Genomic DNA, 17,080 nt, shown 5'->3' with positions numbered 1-17,080 from the left:
GAAAACAACGTGCTGTGCGTTACCCGTGTTAAAGGGGGAGTGAGTGGAGCGTCAAATTCAAGTGTGTTTAATAGGAAGGTTTTTCTGGAATGTACCTTTGTGCTTTTGTCGAGGTTTAAGTTTCAGTCGGTATAAAGTGTTGACAAGGTGCAGGCACGTTCCTGCTCTGTGGATATAAAACTTCTGCTCCACTCCTTATAGAGAGGAAAAGTAAACAGAAAACTGGGAATGATTGGAAATTGGCGCGGGAGCTGTGCCCGTCCTGGAAATGACGCCATGTCTGAGGTGTCTTGTTCCAGGTGCCGTTGGGGTGCAGCTCCCTTCTACTCCGGCTTCCTGCCCCAGCCACGGTTTCCCTTGCCGGCAACCCGTCGGTCTTCGAATCCCCGCCTCCTTGCACAACCACTCCGTACCCCCGTCTCTTACTCTGAGTGCCGCCCCCCTTTTCAGTACCCTCTAACGAGCCCCCCCATTCCCCATCGCAAAAGTGGTCCTTTCCGGTCCCCATTTCACCCCCTCAAGCACGCCAGCTCCCGCCCCACCTGACAAGAGACAAACCCCAGCTGCAATATCATTTTAAACAAGCATTGAAAACGCATTAGGTCTCGCCTTTGATTAAGTTAAAGCCATTTGCTTTGATAATGGTATTGTATAGCAAAGCAAATGGCTTTAAGTTAATAAAAGGCGAGACCTACTGCATTTTTAATGCTTGTTGTTATATAGACACTACACTCTCCTCTTGGAGGTCAGAGGGGCATTCCAGCCACAGCTGTTCTGTAATGAACGCCGTATTTCAGCATGCAACTCTGCCAATGCTGATCTTCCATCCTGATCTGGCAGAGGGCGGATTTCCAACTCAGCACCAGACCAATTCACTCAGGTATGGGGTCTCAGGCTATCCGAAGAGATTAGGCAGAGGGTACCCCTGCTATGCTCTCAGGTTAGAAATACCTACATGCATATCTATATAGAACCACTACCATTGTTGGATTGTTTATTCTGTTCACAAGTTCGTAATGCTGGTTAGATTGCTTTGTTTCATCTGCTTAATAATTGCAGCTCATTCTTTCTATGCAAGAATATGATTGTTTCAATAAATGTCTTGAACACTTTTATTCATATCTTCCTTATGTTTAACTTGGCCGGCATAAGTAACCAATGAAAGTGGTAAGATCTGTTTCCACAATTCCCTTGGGGATCAGAGGTTCATGTTAGATGTTGCCAAAATCATGTGTCATCCCAGGTAGTTTAGGGGCTCGGTGAGGCACTGTGAGATAGTCAGAAATTAGGCCAACAGTCTCTGGTGGTGTGTAGGACTCAGTCCCTGCATTCTGACATCCTGTTGCCCAAATTCGCAGTCCTCTTCTAAGTGGAAACCATATAACATCACTAACCAAGTAGGTATTCTGTCGAACTCTTTTACAATACTAGATATTTCCTATATCTACATTATGGCGGTCCACAAGTTCACCCACTGCCCGAGCTAGCTAATGAGAGAATAGCGAACAACAAATGTCTGCTTGCAGTTTTTTTTTCTCAAGTTCAAAATGTGACACCCGACACATACATTTTGTTCATGCCTTTTTGCGTAAAGTGTTGGCTAATTTTATTCTGATGGATACATCTAATCGCAGATACCTCATCATAGACTACTCCCGAGGTGTTAGACTGGAATGTTTCTCCAGTTACAATATTACACCCTGCTGGGTGGCGCTGTGCAGCTGCGTTACTGGCACCGTACTGCCCTGGAAATGTATTTATTGCTTATTGCTTATTGACAGAACTCAGTCTCATATAAGCGCCACCAGTGTGAATTAAAATTATTTCTCTTCTTTCCGTGCCTTGAGACGTGCTCCCAATTTTGTTGAACTTTAGATGACTTCTAAACAATACTCAGTGTGCTAGGAAGCAATGCTGTCTTAAAACGACAGGTTTTAAACTATGCTTTACCGGGAAGCGCAGCTGTGTGCCACCTTAATAGAGCTAACAGCTTTCACAGTGCTGTTCAGAAGGCCAGTGATCTGGATGCCTCCCCTAAGGCAGGGTTTGACTCTCAACTAGGGCCACCAATAGAAGAGTGTGCATCATTTGCAGTAGTGGTCCAGTGAGCTGCTGTGGTCCTAAAATTACAGCTACCTTCAGTTGAGATCAAAAGCGAACAACCCTATGGAAATTCTGCAACCTAGGCCAGCCACATCTTAGCTCTTGATCCCCTAATACAGTGATGGGCACTTGATGAATGGCTTGTACCTGCTTGCCATAAAATCGGCTAGTGGCCAGGTGTCACAGACCGGCTCCCGGTGACCCTGATTTTCGTACTAAACATCTACACAGGTGATGTTTGTGGTTCAGGCTTCAAACAGTGAGGTGAATTTCATTTCATTACCCACGACATCTCTGGATAGAGAATTCATACGTGTTGAGGCATTTGGCAAGTGTATGTTGTCCTCTGCCAGCATGGCATTGCGATTGGTAATTGTTGTTTTCCCATTGGTTACTACAGACAGCCCTCTCGGTCATGGCCAACGAGATCTTGACGGCGGTGCTGAAGGACCTTAGGTCCTCTTTGGTTCAGACATTCCATGATGGATAAGACACGGCCAAATATGCGATCTGTGCTGGCTTAGATACTACTGATTTCATGGGACGGTGGTTGCATCAGTGTTGTGCTCCACCAACACATGTGGATGCATTCCACAGGATTCTCCAGAGATGTACAAGTCTCTGTCATGGAGCAAAGATTCTAACAAGGGGGTTCTGTACTTGTAAAGAGGAGAGGGTTGTTGCATTCACAATTTTTTAGGGACTTAATTTGATCTACATCTTACCTTACAGTCAACAATAGCATTCAAGTACTACATCACGGTTTGATCTGTTTAGTTACCAAATCACAACACGTAGTATGCGGGCTACGGAAGCAGAGCACGACATTGGTTACTCACAGTCCAATAAAGTGAACACCATTCTAATTTGAGTAGAGTAATATACATGAAATATACTCTCCCTAATTGCTAAATATCTGCTTTAACAGGCATCCGTGAAGCCATAGCTTTACCAAAAGATCTGAAGGCCTCCATCTTGGACTCCATAGGTTCTATCACTTGCAGTTGGATTCTGTTGCTCCGGAAAGCTCCTGAGAGGACTCCATATATCCCTGGGCTTACTGTGCACAGGTTGTAACAATGCATAGCAGTTAGCTGATTTGTTACAATGAGCAGTACAATCTATCCAGGCCTTGTGCTAGGAGTGGGACCCTTTAACCAGGCCATTAAAACTCTGCGCTTTGCCAGCTTTAACAGAAGGGCTGCAAGCATCCAAGCTATCTTTGGGATGTAAGCTACAAGGCCCTGTAGTGGAATCATGTGGGTCAGTGCAGGTGAAACCCAATGATATCTTCCAGTAATTTGCTCACCTTGTGCCATTATGCCGAAGTGACCGGGCACTGCTAGGCTAAGTGAAAATAGCTCTCTTGGTGGGTAGTATTTCAGTGGCCATCCACACTTATTGAAACATCAAATTTGCACATTGCAACCAGAGATTTTTCCAAGTGATTAACAAACTTAAAATGAATTAGTTTGTTCCCTTAGTTGGATAAACTCATCTTAACATGAGAGCAACAATAGTCCCATTTTTGTCAACTCGTTCATGCCCATGATCCACCACCCACGATGGCCCTGCCGGCAAATGAGAAGTTGCAATGGCATCTGAGCACAGCATATAAACTTTAGCCATCCTTCTACTGGCAGAACTTGAGGTCCTGAGATGTGTAAGAGGGTTGAACACAGGAGGAGCAATGGGGAATGTCGGTAATGCTTTAGACTTACCATTTACTTCTGTAGGACTGGTCTGTGGCCAATTTTAGACCTACAACCTCTGAATGCCTTCCTGCGGAAGGAAGAAGTTAAAATGTTCACAATGGCCCAGGTTTTGTCTGTTCTGGGCCTAGGTGACTGGTTGGTGTGATAGGACTTGCAAAACTCATATTTTCATATACCCGTCCTTCAGTCCCACAGAGGTTATCTGCAGTTCAAAATAGGCAGGAGCATTTTCAGTTTGCTGTGCTTGTCGCACCATTCGCCCCTCACAGATGAAAGTGATGGCAGTGGCTACTTCCTTCCTTCTGAGGTCATGTATGCCAGTTATCCCCTCACTCCTTGACCTGCTCTTGAACGTTGGCTTTGTACAGTCAGTCGTAGACCACCTCTAGAGCATGTTGAACTGCCTGACACAATTTGGGTACACTGTCAACAAGCCGAAGTGGCAACTAATTCCTTTACAGACACTATCGTTCATTGGAGTTTTCCTGGAGCAGTTTAAGGCCTCCCTGCAGTTCAACGAGTCCTGGATATTTAGGCTGTGATCCCAATGTTTCAGCGACCGTCCTCTATTATGGTGAGAGAATCTCTGATGTTTCTTTGCCTCTTAGCTTCTTGCATTCTCTTTGTCGGCTATGCCAGGTGACATATGCTGCCTCTGCAATAGAATCTGAAGTTCAAGTAGGCCCAGCATCAAGGAATTCTATTGGATGTCATCCATATTTCGGAGGAGGCAGCTCATGACCTGTAATGGTGGCAGCTCAAATGAAATTGGTCCAGTGCCAGGCCTGTCTCCCTTCTCCACTCAAAGCCGATTGTGATGAGATCTTTGGGTCTCTGGTCTCCGATGAAAGACTGGCTCTGTATGAGTCTGTTGGAGCTGAGGGCCATTCATCTAGCTTTGAAGGCTAGATGACGGCTGGGGCAGGTTCTCAAGAACAACAGCCCCACCATGTATATTGCAACAAACAAGGCAGTGTGGGATCTTAGATTCAGTGGCAGGATGCTGTACATCTCTTGAGTTGGTCGGAACGTAAGGGCATTTTGAAGACCTCCTGGCAGGGTCCCCTGAATGCCATAGCGGACAAGCTGAACACACAGCATCTGTCCGATCACAAATGGTGTCTACATCCAGAGGTGGGGCCGGGCATATTCTGGCAGTGGGGTGATCTTTTTGCCACCATCTAGAATGTGCAGTGTTGAGTGCTTTGCACATTGGAGTTTCCATGAGAACATTCCATAGAATATGGAATAGAATATGGTACTTCTGTAGCCCTTCCTACTCTGGCCTCTCCTGCTCAAAGTTCCGAAACAGAGCAGGAATGACTGGGCCCACATCATCCTAGTGGCTCAAGATCGGGCAAGGAGAATGTCATACCTGGGATTTCTGGGCATAAACATCTCTCCTTTAATTAGGCTACCACTTCAAGAAGATCTTATGTTGCAGCTGCAGGGCAGGGACTTCCTCCTGAATCTGCTCAATCTACACCTCCTTGTGTGGAGACTGAGCTGTGGCAGTTGACTCCTTTTGATCTACTGGCCAAAGAGGTGGTTGTCAACATTGTCACCAGGCGCCTTTCCACAAGCTCCATTTACGCTGGGCTCTGGGACAGATTTGTTGCCTGATGTGGTGTCAACAAGTGTGACCCTTTACAAGCAAAGCTGTTGGATGTTCTTTTTTTGTTTTATTTTTGGCCCACCAAAACCTTGCACTGGACAATATTAAATATTATTTGTCGGCTCTTTTGGACATCTATTTTTTCCGGTCCAGTTGTCCTTCTTTAAATCACCTGTTGTGATGCGATTTATAAGAAGGTTCTATACACATCTTTCCTCCCAAACCGTGAGTGTTGCCACAATGAGAACTTGATCTCGACTTTTCTCATATGTGCACACTTCGCCGATGCATAGCTGGTTGCTACGTCTCCTGGTTTTATAGATTGCCTTCATTTCAATTGTCAGCTCATTGCATGAGTGAACTTCAGACACTGTTGGTGCAACCGCCTACTCCACCTTCTTCCCAGGCAAATTGGTCCTAGGGACTCAGACTGCCTACTTACCTTTAGTCGTGACTCCCTATCACATTGTGTAATCTACCACCCTGCCAGCGTTCGAAGAGGAGGAGAGCTTTGTCGTCAAGATCCCACATGGATTTTGCACTTTTACATTGACTGGATCAAGGAACACCTTGTGGACAATCAGTTTTCTTGTGGGGTTCTCCAGGGCAAAGAACGGGAAGGCTGTGGAAAAGAGGAACTCTGTTGCGGTACATAGTCCTCTTCATTAAGTTCTACTACATACAGGCCAAGAGACATCCTCCAGAAAATCTGCGAGCCCGTTATACAAGGACTAAGACCGCTCCCACAGCGTTGGCATATGGACTGCCTGTCCTTCATATCTATTAGGCTGCAACATGGGTGTCCATATACACACATTAATGACGCACGACTGCCTTGACAGCCTCGAGTCCGGAGAGAAGGGCATTTCGCCGCCTTGGCCCTGCAAGACCTTGTGGTCGGAGTCCAAACCACGATCCCTACACCTGTGGCGGTACGACTTTTTGTATCTATTCTAAGGTGGGGGATCCATCAGAATATATAGACACTTGCCTTTGGTAACACTCTTTAAGTGGATATTCTAACTAATCATAAATTCCTCTCTGCCCCCCTGTCTATCCTTTCTGTGGAGTGGCCTCTATTTAACATCTAAAAAGGTTCCAAATTAGAAATGAGCTCAGTGGTACCATCTGGAAGAGGTGTGGTGTAGCGGCCAGGGTGCCGGTCTCTGGACTACAGGGTTCATGGTTTGATCCCTAGTGCCGGCGGCAGGTTAGCCCAGTACCATGTGACTCTGGGCAAGCTCGCTTAACCTTCCCGTCGGCCCCCAGCGCCAGGACACCACTTCGGAGGTAGCTGTGCGCTTCACAAATACTGGTATTTCATTTCATCTGACCTAATTGCTCTGATGTGGCGCTCGTATGTGGTTCTGCTCTATCACTTCCAGGGCTGTACGGATCCAGCACAGAGCCGCACAGCGCTGCCTAGTGGCATGCTGGAGCATTGCTGGAGAAAAGTCTCCAGATCCAGGTAAAGTTGAGGAATCCGCTGTGAGAGTATCCACCAGAAAGAGTATCACAGAAGGCAACTTGTTCTTTTGGCAAGAATGTGCTTCTCTGTATCTCCTGGATTGTTTCCAATACGTTTTGTAGAAATCTATGAATCTGGGAGTTCTGGTCTCCCATTCTTTCAATTGAATTAGCCCATGTGTAGAAAGAAGCAAATTCAAGGAATACTCAATGAGCGGCATAGACGTAAGACATGAACAAATAAGCAGCCTTGGGGCGGATAAAAGTATGACGAGGAAAGTAAGAGAGAGTGAAATGGTTAAGATATTTGTTAAAGGGAAGTGGAAAAAAAGTGACAACAGCTATAGGAACTACAACAAACCCTCTGAAAAGTTTCAAAGCGAACAGCCGAGGTAGAGCACGGCACAGCGACAGTAGTAAACAGGAGCAGAGAGTGCTGGGAGGAAGATAAACATTAGGGCAAGAAAGACTAGATCCGTGTGGGGATAAAGGGATACTTTGATAGTGGAGGAGCTGTGAATGTCTGGAAAGGTGTGCAAAGAAGGATGAAAAACTGCCATAAACGTCAACGGTGTGATGTGCAATGATCAGATTCAGATTCAGATTTTTAAAGTCTTTATTTCGATAATAAAATCACAAAAGACAACGAGGTTTACACAAACAGATAAATTCATACATTATAAACACCACATGCTGACCAATTTACACACAATAAAAACTATACATTTAAAAATAATCCCAGTTAAACATCCCAATTGTATTAAGACGATCCGTTTGTGTATACAGTTCCTTATTAAAACATAAAATCAATAAATAAAACCATCTTAAGATACTGTACAATATCCAATTTTAGATTAAAACTTTTAAAAATGAATCGTATGATCAAGCAACTCCTTACTATTTTTGGGCTCTAATAATCCAAGCCCAACCCAAAAATTTCGCTGTGCTCACCACAAACAACTCTGAAGTATTGGTCTTTAGTACCCGAATAGCCTCAGCGGACCTACCACAAGTAAAGCGTAGGAACAAAGGTTTTAACCATTTTTTGCGAGGGTCGTGGTACTTGGGGCAGGCAAATAAAAGGTGGCCCTCTGACTCCTTGTGGCCAGGGCACCATTTGCAAAATTCGGTTGTTCCCGTGCCCCAATTTTTAACAAATGTGTTCAGGGGCAGAGAACCCACCCGAAACTGGTGGTAGAGTTTCTTATCCAACGGCCTGGTAATAATGTCCCAATAGTTCTCGCGGGAAGGGTCCAGCTTGTTAGCCAGGAACCTGCCAGTTAGACTAGTGGAGCTGGAAACAGACACTAGGGTTTGTCTGACCGAGGCCCAGTACAGTGCTTTAAATTCTGGTTTGGAGGGAAACACATTAGTTCCAGGAGACAACCACAACTGTTCCAGACCCATTTGGACCAAAATGGTTCTAACCGTACATAGCCATGGAATTCTCCCGGAACCCTCCAGGGACCTAACTTCGGCAAGCTCTTTAGCAAATGAGGCAAGGTCGGGGGAAGACCAAATCCGTCTCCATAGGGCCACCAATCTGTACCTCGCCATCTCGTTGATTGGATTACATCCCAAGTCCAAACAAAGGGGTATAGATGGGGTTGATTGAGGAAGCCCCACTAAATTCCGCAGGAACTTGCACTGTGCTTTAAACAGGCTAGATAGATCCGTGTACGCCCAAAGATCCGCTCCATATAAAATAGCTGCGTTGATCTTTGCATCGTAGATTTTTAGCGCGGGGTGCACTCGTTTAGTGATGGATCTCTTTTGTTCCCTGACAAGACAGCCAGTTAGGCGGGCCAGTTTAAGCTGCTGTACAACTACCTGCTCCTTCCATCGCAGGCGAAAATCTAATGTAACCCCTAGGTAGGACATATGGTCTACTTGTTCCAAGTTGGCACCACCCATCATTACTGAGCTCCGAACCGGAGTATTCCTTGAGAATACCATGAACTTAGTTTTGCTCACGTTGACCTTCAGGTCGCTGATGACACAAAACTCCTCGAAGCGGTTCAATGCCCGTTGTAAACCGCTTCTGGTCTTTGAGAGGAGCAGAGTGTCATCCGCGAAGATGAGCATGGGGAACTTCTTCCCGGCCAGGGAGGGAGCGTCTGTTGGAAAAGTATTGAAAAAGTTTACTACCTGGTCAATAAATAGCAAAAAGAGAGTGGGCGCCAGGACACAACCCCGACGGACCCCGCGTGTTACTGGGAAACTGTCCGTCACTTGACCTTGACTGCCCCATCGAACCCTGGCAAAATTGTCCTCATGCAATTTGACGATTAAATCCAGAAGTTCCGGGGGTAAACCTAGGTCTCTCAAGACACACCACAGTTTGGCCCTCGGAACCATGTCAAAAGCAGCCTTTAGATCAATGAAAGCGGCAAAAATCTTCCCCCCACCTAACAGCACCACCTTCCAGTACATCAGGCAAAATCTAAACACCTGGTCGATAGTACTGATACCAGCTCTAAAGCCTGCTTGCATAGGGGACAAAATGCACTCTGAAACCATCCATCCCTGAACTCTGCCTAAGATCATTCGAGCGATGACCTTTTGGAGAGAATCAATAAGGCTGATCGGGCGGTAATTGCCCGGGTTGGACCGGTCCCCTTTTTTATATATTGGGAGGATCTCGGCCCCCTTCCAGCTCATTGGGATTCTAGCTCCTTGGGCAATTGCATTTGCTAGCCTAGTGATGTACGGGATCCAGAGTCCTTGGTTGGATTTAAACAGATCAACGGGGATTAGGTCCATCCCAGGAGCCTTCCCCCATTCGGTCAAACCCAATGCTAATTCTGTTTCCTGTTCAGAAAAGAACAGGACCCCTCCGTGGTCCAACAGTGTGTACTCATCACTTAGCAGGGTAAGGGGTGCAGAGATCTCACACCTAAATTGGGATGCATAAAAGTCCACCCAAGTTCCGGGGAGGACATGATTAGAAGGCATTTTCAAATCTGGGTCCCTGCCCCATTTCACCAATTCCCAGAATTTCGTCTGGTTATTGGATGTCGAAGCATCCAGAAGATCGGACCAATGCCTATCTTCCCACTCTCTTTTAGCCTCCCACTGGATTTTTTTATACTGGGCCCTGGCTAACTTAATATCTACCATAACCCGTGACTTGACCGCCTTGACTAATTGGCTGTAAGCCTCCCTACATTTCCCGTTATACCATTTCTGGCGGGAACATAGTTTTTTTGGCGGGACTGCCAAGTATGGTCTGGATAAAAGAATTTTAAGCTGTTCGAAACAACCTTCGTGGGTCTTGGTGACATGATCAAGGCCAGCCCCCTCAGGCACAATGTCCGTAAGTTCGTTCATCGAGTGGGTAACCAATTGTGTGATACTTTCGTGGAGGGTGGCATCACCCACTATCCTAGACCATTTCAGCCGTCTTCTGTCATTGGTCAAGGTGAGATCACCTGTGGTAACATAGTCTGGGTTCTTCGATCTATCAGATCCCAGAAACCTTAAACTAAGCGACAAGGGATTGTGGTCACTTTCTGGGCGGGATACCACTTCCATATCGATCATATAATGCCAAAGTTCCAACTTTAGCAAGATATAATCTATACGGCTTTTCCTTAAACCATTATCAAAAGTATTGCTAGCACATTGATCTGATAGGGAGCGGCCATTAACTGCCCTTAAGCCCCTGTTTAAACATAGGGCCATCCAATTCAAAGCTGCCTCAGTCCCTTTGGCGATTTTATCTATTGACAGGTCGGGAATGTTCCAAACTGCATCTTCAGAGGACCCCCAACTGTCCCCGACTGCCTGGAGCGGCTCAAAGGTACAGTTCAAGTCGCCCGCAAGGATAAACAAATTATCACTACCTGAACTGTCAAGATACCTATCAACTACATCGACAATGCCAGGGCAACGGCCTCCAGGTAGGCCTCGTGCATAGATGTTAATGAAGAACAGGTCCCTGTGGGCGGCTTTGCTCAACTTAATGCCCATGAGGTCTTGATGTTCAAGAAAAATTTCTGTTAGTTGGACTCCCAGGGATTGCTTCACCCAAATAAGTAGGCCCCCTAAAGCGCGCCCTTTGTTACCTCTGATCGCAGGTTTACAAAAATTAATGAACCCAACCCTATGGATTGGGGCCGTAGCCCAGGTTTCCTGGAGTAATATGATATCAAAGGAATCTATGAATTCCAGCCACTCCTCAGAGAGTAGCCGGCCCTTGATCCCTGCCACATTCCAGGAGGCCATCTTGAGAGAGTCATGGGGGGACATTACGTTAATTTGATATGATTGGATCCTTGGCCTGGTGGGGACGAACGTCTCCACCACCTTCTCAGGTTCAGCCCGTAGCTCAAGTCTTGGGGTCAAACAAACACCAACCGACCCCTTGATTACCTCTGAAATGTCCTCTGTGGTGGCTTCAACAGACCCCTCCATAAGATTTGACAGTGGGCCCCCCCCAACAACATGCCCCATAGAAAGATCCACCCCGCCGGGCACAGGTATAACGTTCCTATGGCTCTCCACTATGCTGTGCTCCTTGCAAGATAAGTATAGTCAATCGACAGCCTCAAGATCAGAAAGAGGGCCATATCGATTGAAGAGTTGGAGATGTTGGGAGTGACAAGGTGTTCTCACAAACAAATGCCTCTTGTCTAATAATCGCTTATGGCGGGGGCCGGGTGTAGGTTTAGGATGTCTATCGGGGTAAAAATAAGCAAGATCCAGAGTTTGTACATCCCCCATTCTTGCATACCTTGCTACCCTTCGAATGGACTCTACTACCCATGGATCCTTAAACGAGACTAAAATGCAATCACCCTCTAAGTCTTTGGTCCCAAAGCCCACCCAATCAACTCTCCTCACTAATAGGATTTCAGTTGAAATTGATGGCGGGAGAGGGCGATTTTTATTCAGCCAATATACTACTTTATTACGTAGATCCCTATCTGTCTCTTTGACACCCTCCTTAATGGGCACTACCCCAGTAAGCACAATGGTATATTGGTTAGATTCTGGGGGTAGGTCAATGCAAGGATGGGCGCCCTTAACAATATTTCTCCCGTTGTGAATTGTAGGGTTACGGATAGTGTTTGGCTTACCTAGAAGAGGCAGGGATGGGGTGCTATGTGCAACTGTTAACCTATCGTCCACCCTCGTGGTATGAGCTCGCTGCACTGTTGTCTTGGCGGCGTTTTTCCTAGATTCCTGCGCCAGGGTATCAGCACCGGCAGTGTTGTCTATATCCTTAGGAATCACCTGTGCCGAAGATATTTTTACTACCCCCGTTGTTGTACCTTGGCATACATTATCTGTGTTGTTAGTTATGTTTGGCTGGGAGATGGGGGCCCCCGCTACTACGGGGGGGGCAGTTAACTTGTGGAGTAGGCGCTTATTCGAGTTCACGACAGATTCCAATGCTTCTATTTTGATGGTCATCAACCTTGTTTGCTCCAGGACGGGGCGCAAAAGGGTTTTGAACATAGCCTCCATTTTTACCAGAAGGATTTCATCACTGTTACAGCAAGTGGGGCACGGGTCTGATGAACCAATGGTGGTTAAAGAGGGGCACAATACGTTGGGATGTATCATGGGGGGGTATGTAGCATTGTAAGGCTGAGGTGCAGCAGCATTGGTTTGATTAGCAGCATTTAATTTGAGCAACTTCTGTACTCTCCCCCCTTGTTTGCTATGGGTATATTTCCTTTTGCTGGTTTTTTTTGTAACGGGGTCGGACACTTCTATTTGTTTCGACACCGAGTTATTGATTGTGTCCCCTCTGTCCGTGCCACTAGTGTTTGACCCGTTATGTTGGATAACATCAGGGCTCGAGTCAAGGTTATGTGACAAATGTAAAGAATCCACCCCATCTCCCACAACATGTATCAGTGCATCTGTCGTAATGGAATGTGAATAATTAGACGGAGCTTGGGCTGCGGGGCTAGAACTTAAGGCCAGTGTTCCTATAGAGGAACGCTTACCACTGACTAAATCTAAAGAGAGCCTTTTCTCGGTCAGTGCTATTTCTTTTTCTAGAATCCCGGTAGCTCTAGTTATAAAGGCATCTAGTGGTCCGGAAACTATTCCCTTGGAGGTATGTAGCTGAACAGTACGGTCTTTGCCTGACCTTAGAGGCATTTTAAAAAATGGAATAGAACGACAGGACCCTTGTCAAACCCCGGACTATTGTAATAAATAAGTAAATAGATGCCTGCGGAGGTAACGAACACAAGAAAAAATATGAATGACAGGCCAGAGGGTGTGGACAAACTTGGCTCTGGCCAAACACAAGCAGGCACAGGCTACGCCCGGTAGATTTGCAAGTTTTCGAAATAGACCTTATTATACAATAGACAATGGACAGTGACTACATTACACTCTCAGAATAAAAACATGGTGGGCAACCAGCGGGGGGGGGCCCACTGCCGCAGAGCTCCGCAGAACTGTTGCAGGAAGGAACAGAGTTTAACAACCAGGGATAATGACCCAATAAAAGGTTGCAATAAATTAGAAAGCAAAGTCCACAGTACCTTGGGGATACCGATGTTACAAGACACCGTTTAGTGGGGTGGCCCCGCCCCGGCCACCTCCGGGCAGTGACGGGCAAGGACGGGCCCGCCCTTGGCCCGGGCTTCGCCCGGGCGCGGCCCGCGCGCGTCCCGCGCAGCGAGGCAGCTCCCCGCCTCAAATAGCGCCCCGGCGCTGCCTGATGACAGCGGCGGCAAGCGTCGGGCGCTGGGGATGCTGGGGGTGGTAGTTTAGCAAAGCCGTTCCCCTCACGGCGAAGTAAAAGGCTGGCAGGACGTTGCAGGTGCAAACCTGAAGCTGGCCGTTCCCCTCACGGCGGGCTCGGAGTGTGTGGCAGCGAGGTAGGGTCAAGTGGCGCGTCCCGCGCAGCGGGGCAGCTCCCCGCCTCAAATAGCGCCCCGGCGCTGCCTGATGACAGCGGCGGCAAGCGTCGGGCGCTGGGGATGCTGGGGGTGGTAGTTTAGCAAAGCCGTTCCCCTCACGGCGAAGTAAAAGGCTGGCAGGACGTTGCAGGTGCAAACCTGAAGCTGGCCGTTCCCCTCACGGCGGGCTCGGAGTGTGTGGCAGCGAGGTAGGGTCAAGTGGCGCGTCCCGCGCAGCGAGGCAGCTCCCCGCCTCAAATAGCGCCCCGGCGCTGCCTGATGACAGCGGCGGCAAGCGTCGGGCGCTGGGGATGCTGGGGGTGGTAGTTTAGCAAAGCCGTCCCCCTCACGGCGAAGTAAAAGGCTGGCAGGACGTTGCAGGTGCAAACCTGAAGCTGGCCGTTCCCCTCACGGCGGGCTCGGAGTGTGTGGCAGCGAGGTAGGGTCAAGTGGCGCGTCCCGCGCAGCGGGGCAGCTCCCCGCCTCAAATAGCGCCCCGGCGCTGCCTGATGACAGCGGCGGCAAGCGTCGGGCGCTGGGGATGCTGGGGGTGGTAGTTTAGCAAAGCCGTTCCCCTCACGGCGAAGTAAAAGGCTGGCAGGACGTTGCAGGTGCAAACCTGAAGCTGGCCGTTCCCCTCACGGCGGGCTCGGAGTGTGTGGCAGCGAGGTAGGGTCAAGTGGCGCGTCCCGCGCAGCGGGGCAGCTCCCCGCCTCAAATAGCGCCCCGGCGCTGCCTGATGACAGCGGCGGCAAGCGGCGGGCGCTGGGGATGCTGGGGGTGGTAGTTTAGCAAAGCCGTTCCCCTCACGGCGAAGTAAAAGGCTGGCAGGACGTTGCAGGTGCAAACCTGAAGCTGGCCGTTCCCCTCACGGCGGGCTCGGAGTGTGTGGCAGCGAGGTAGGGTCAAGTGGCGCGTCCCGCGCAGCGGGGCAGCTCCCCGCCTCAAATAGCGCCCCGGCGCTGCCTGATGACAGCTGCGGCAAGCGTCGGGCGCTGGGGATGCTGGGGGTGGTAGTTTAGCAAAGCCGTTCCCCTCACGGCGAAGTAAAAGGCTGGCAGGACGTTGCAGGTGCAAACCTGAAGCTGGCCGTTCCCCTCACGGCGGGCTCGGAGTGTGTGGCAGCGAGGTAGGGTCAAGTGGCGCGTCCCGCGCAGCGAGGCAGCTCCCCGCCTCAAATAGCGCCCCGGCGCTGCCTGATGACAGCGGCGGCAAGCGTCGGGCGCTGGGGATGCTGGGGGTGATAGTTTAGCAAAGCCGTTCCCCTCACGGCGAAGTAAAAGGCTGGCAGGACGTTGCAGGTGCAAACCTGAAGCTGGCCGTTCCCCTCACGGCGGGCTCGGAGTGTGTGGCAGCGAGGTAGGGTCAAGTGGCGCGTCCCGCGCAGCGGGGCAGCTCCCCGCCTCAAATAGCGCCCCGGCGCTGCCTGATGACAGCGGCGGCAAGCGTCGGGCGCTGGGGATGCTGGGGGTGGTAGTTTAGCAAAGCCGTTCCCCTCACGGCGAAGTAAAAGGCTGGCAGGACGTTGCAGGTGCAAACCTGAAGCTGGCCGTTCCCCTCACGGCGGGCTCGGAGTGTGTGGCAGCGAGGTAGGGTCAAGTGGCGCGTCCCCACGTGCAATGATCATAAAACAAATAAAAAAAGCGGAGCAGCAGTCATTAGAATGTATACTGTAAATTTCCTCTCATATTGCGAAAAACAAAGAGATAGTAAAGAAAATGCTTGTTGAAGTCTGGCAAGTAAAGCCACACATAGTGGCTCTAGAGGAAACATTACCAGTATTTGAAATGCAACCCATGCCTATTAAAAACAAGAGGGGTAGCAGCAGTGGCCTTTCATAGGCATGTGGCATGTGGAGAGAGGAGTTGGCCTAACGGCTAGGGCGGTCGACCTCGAATCTGGGGAACCGGGTTCTGGGCAAATCACTTAATCTCCCCGCGCCTACCAAAAATGAATGTGTTCTCAACGAACTGGTGCTATGTAAAGCGCTCTGATACCAGATACCGGGTCAAGGAGCAGAGAGTGCTGGTGCTTATTGACGCATGGAGTGTGCATTAGGAAGCTAATGCCTAGCTCTTCTCTTGGCAGGTGAGGGCGGCGTAGATGGCGATGGAGACATCACTCGTCCTGAAAACATCTCTGCATTCCGTAACTTTGTATTGGACAACACAGATCGCAAAGGAGTGCACTTTTTAATGGCAGATGGGGTATGTTCTCTATTCTCTATTTCAAATGGTGCTGGGATGCCACCCTACTCTAGGTGACAAATGTGTTTAAATTGCAGCTTTTTTTAAAAAAAAAACAATTGTTAACAGTGTGTTAAAGGGAGATGAATACTTAAGGTAGGAAGATTTTGAAAAAGCCCTATTTCGGAAGTCATTGACACATGGGCATCTTACCACTGATAGTAAGTGCCAACACACTTAGACTTTTTATGTATGTTTTGGGCTAATAATGTGAATCTATAGGATGTGCAGTGCCTCCTAGTGAACATTGTAGTGGATCATTTAGAGCTGTACTATGAGTGGAAACTTTTTAGTGTTCTTATATGCTTGACTTATTGTCTCATTAGGAATCAGGTCCAGGATGTCACCCTCTTACCCAATCAGATGTTTTCTATGTATTAGGCTATGAGAGTTATGTGAAGCAGGATTGGCTGTGGGATTAAGTAGCGTAGGGATTGTCACCATAATTCAGGAATTGCCCCATAATTTCCAAGATGATCAGTACAGAGGAGTGGAGGGTAGGTAGGAAGATAATTTTGCTGTTTTTTTTGTTTGGTATGGGGTAAGGTTTTGGGTGGGGGGGATGCGGAAGAGGAAGGAGGGGAGAGCAGGTATTGAGAGCCTCTAATTCTATTAGGTTTTTCTTTATACTGTGTTTTATTTATACTCCAGGCTTTGTGCTGGAGCATCGTAACATCACAGTATTTACATCTTGAGTGACCTGTTGTTGTATTGCATTAATTAAAATGTGTTTTATAAATATCATTATTTTGTATCTCTTGTGACATCCATATCAAATTTATATTTTCATTACAATAATTGTCACTGTTTTCTGCAGGGCTTTTCTGTAGAAGGCCAGGAGAACATACAGGAAATTCTTAGTAAGCAGCTGACACTTTGCCAGTTCCTCATGGGATTATCAATTATTCGAACAGGTATTTTTTCCTTCTTTCTTAGGCATTTGTGTTAGTCTGATGAATACTAAATTAACAGTCATTTCCAACTATATTTTTCTTTATTTAGCACCTTACCTTAGTAAAGCCATCACTGATATTGTATTTGGGCTCCCCACATAGACCCCCATAG

General features: G+C 48.1%; 1 protein-coding gene across 2 annotated transcripts in view; it reads left to right on the top strand.

The window, feature by feature from the left end:
- The window catches only part of LOC146813792 (cap-specific mRNA (nucleoside-2'-O-)-methyltransferase 1-like), a 946,504-nt gene that overhangs the window by 419,723 nt on the left and 509,701 nt on the right, over window positions 1–17,080 (top strand). For both annotated transcript variants that reach the window (XM_085610255.1, XM_085610254.1), the window contains 2 exons: window positions 15,858–15,976; window positions 16,833–16,929. In XM_085610255.1, the coding sequence (XP_085466381.1) occupies window positions 15,858–15,976; window positions 16,833–16,929 (216 nt within the window). The remainder of the gene's footprint in view (window positions 1–15,857; window positions 15,977–16,832; window positions 16,930–17,080) is intronic.

The sequence above is a fragment of the Triturus cristatus genome, chromosome 6 (assembly GCF_964204655.1).
Source record: "Triturus cristatus chromosome 6, aTriCri1.1, whole genome shotgun sequence".
Taxonomy (NCBI): Eukaryota; Metazoa; Chordata; class Amphibia; order Caudata; family Salamandridae; genus Triturus; species Triturus cristatus.
Note: the sequence above shows the minus strand (reverse complement) of the source record. Positions and strands in the feature narration are given on the sequence as shown.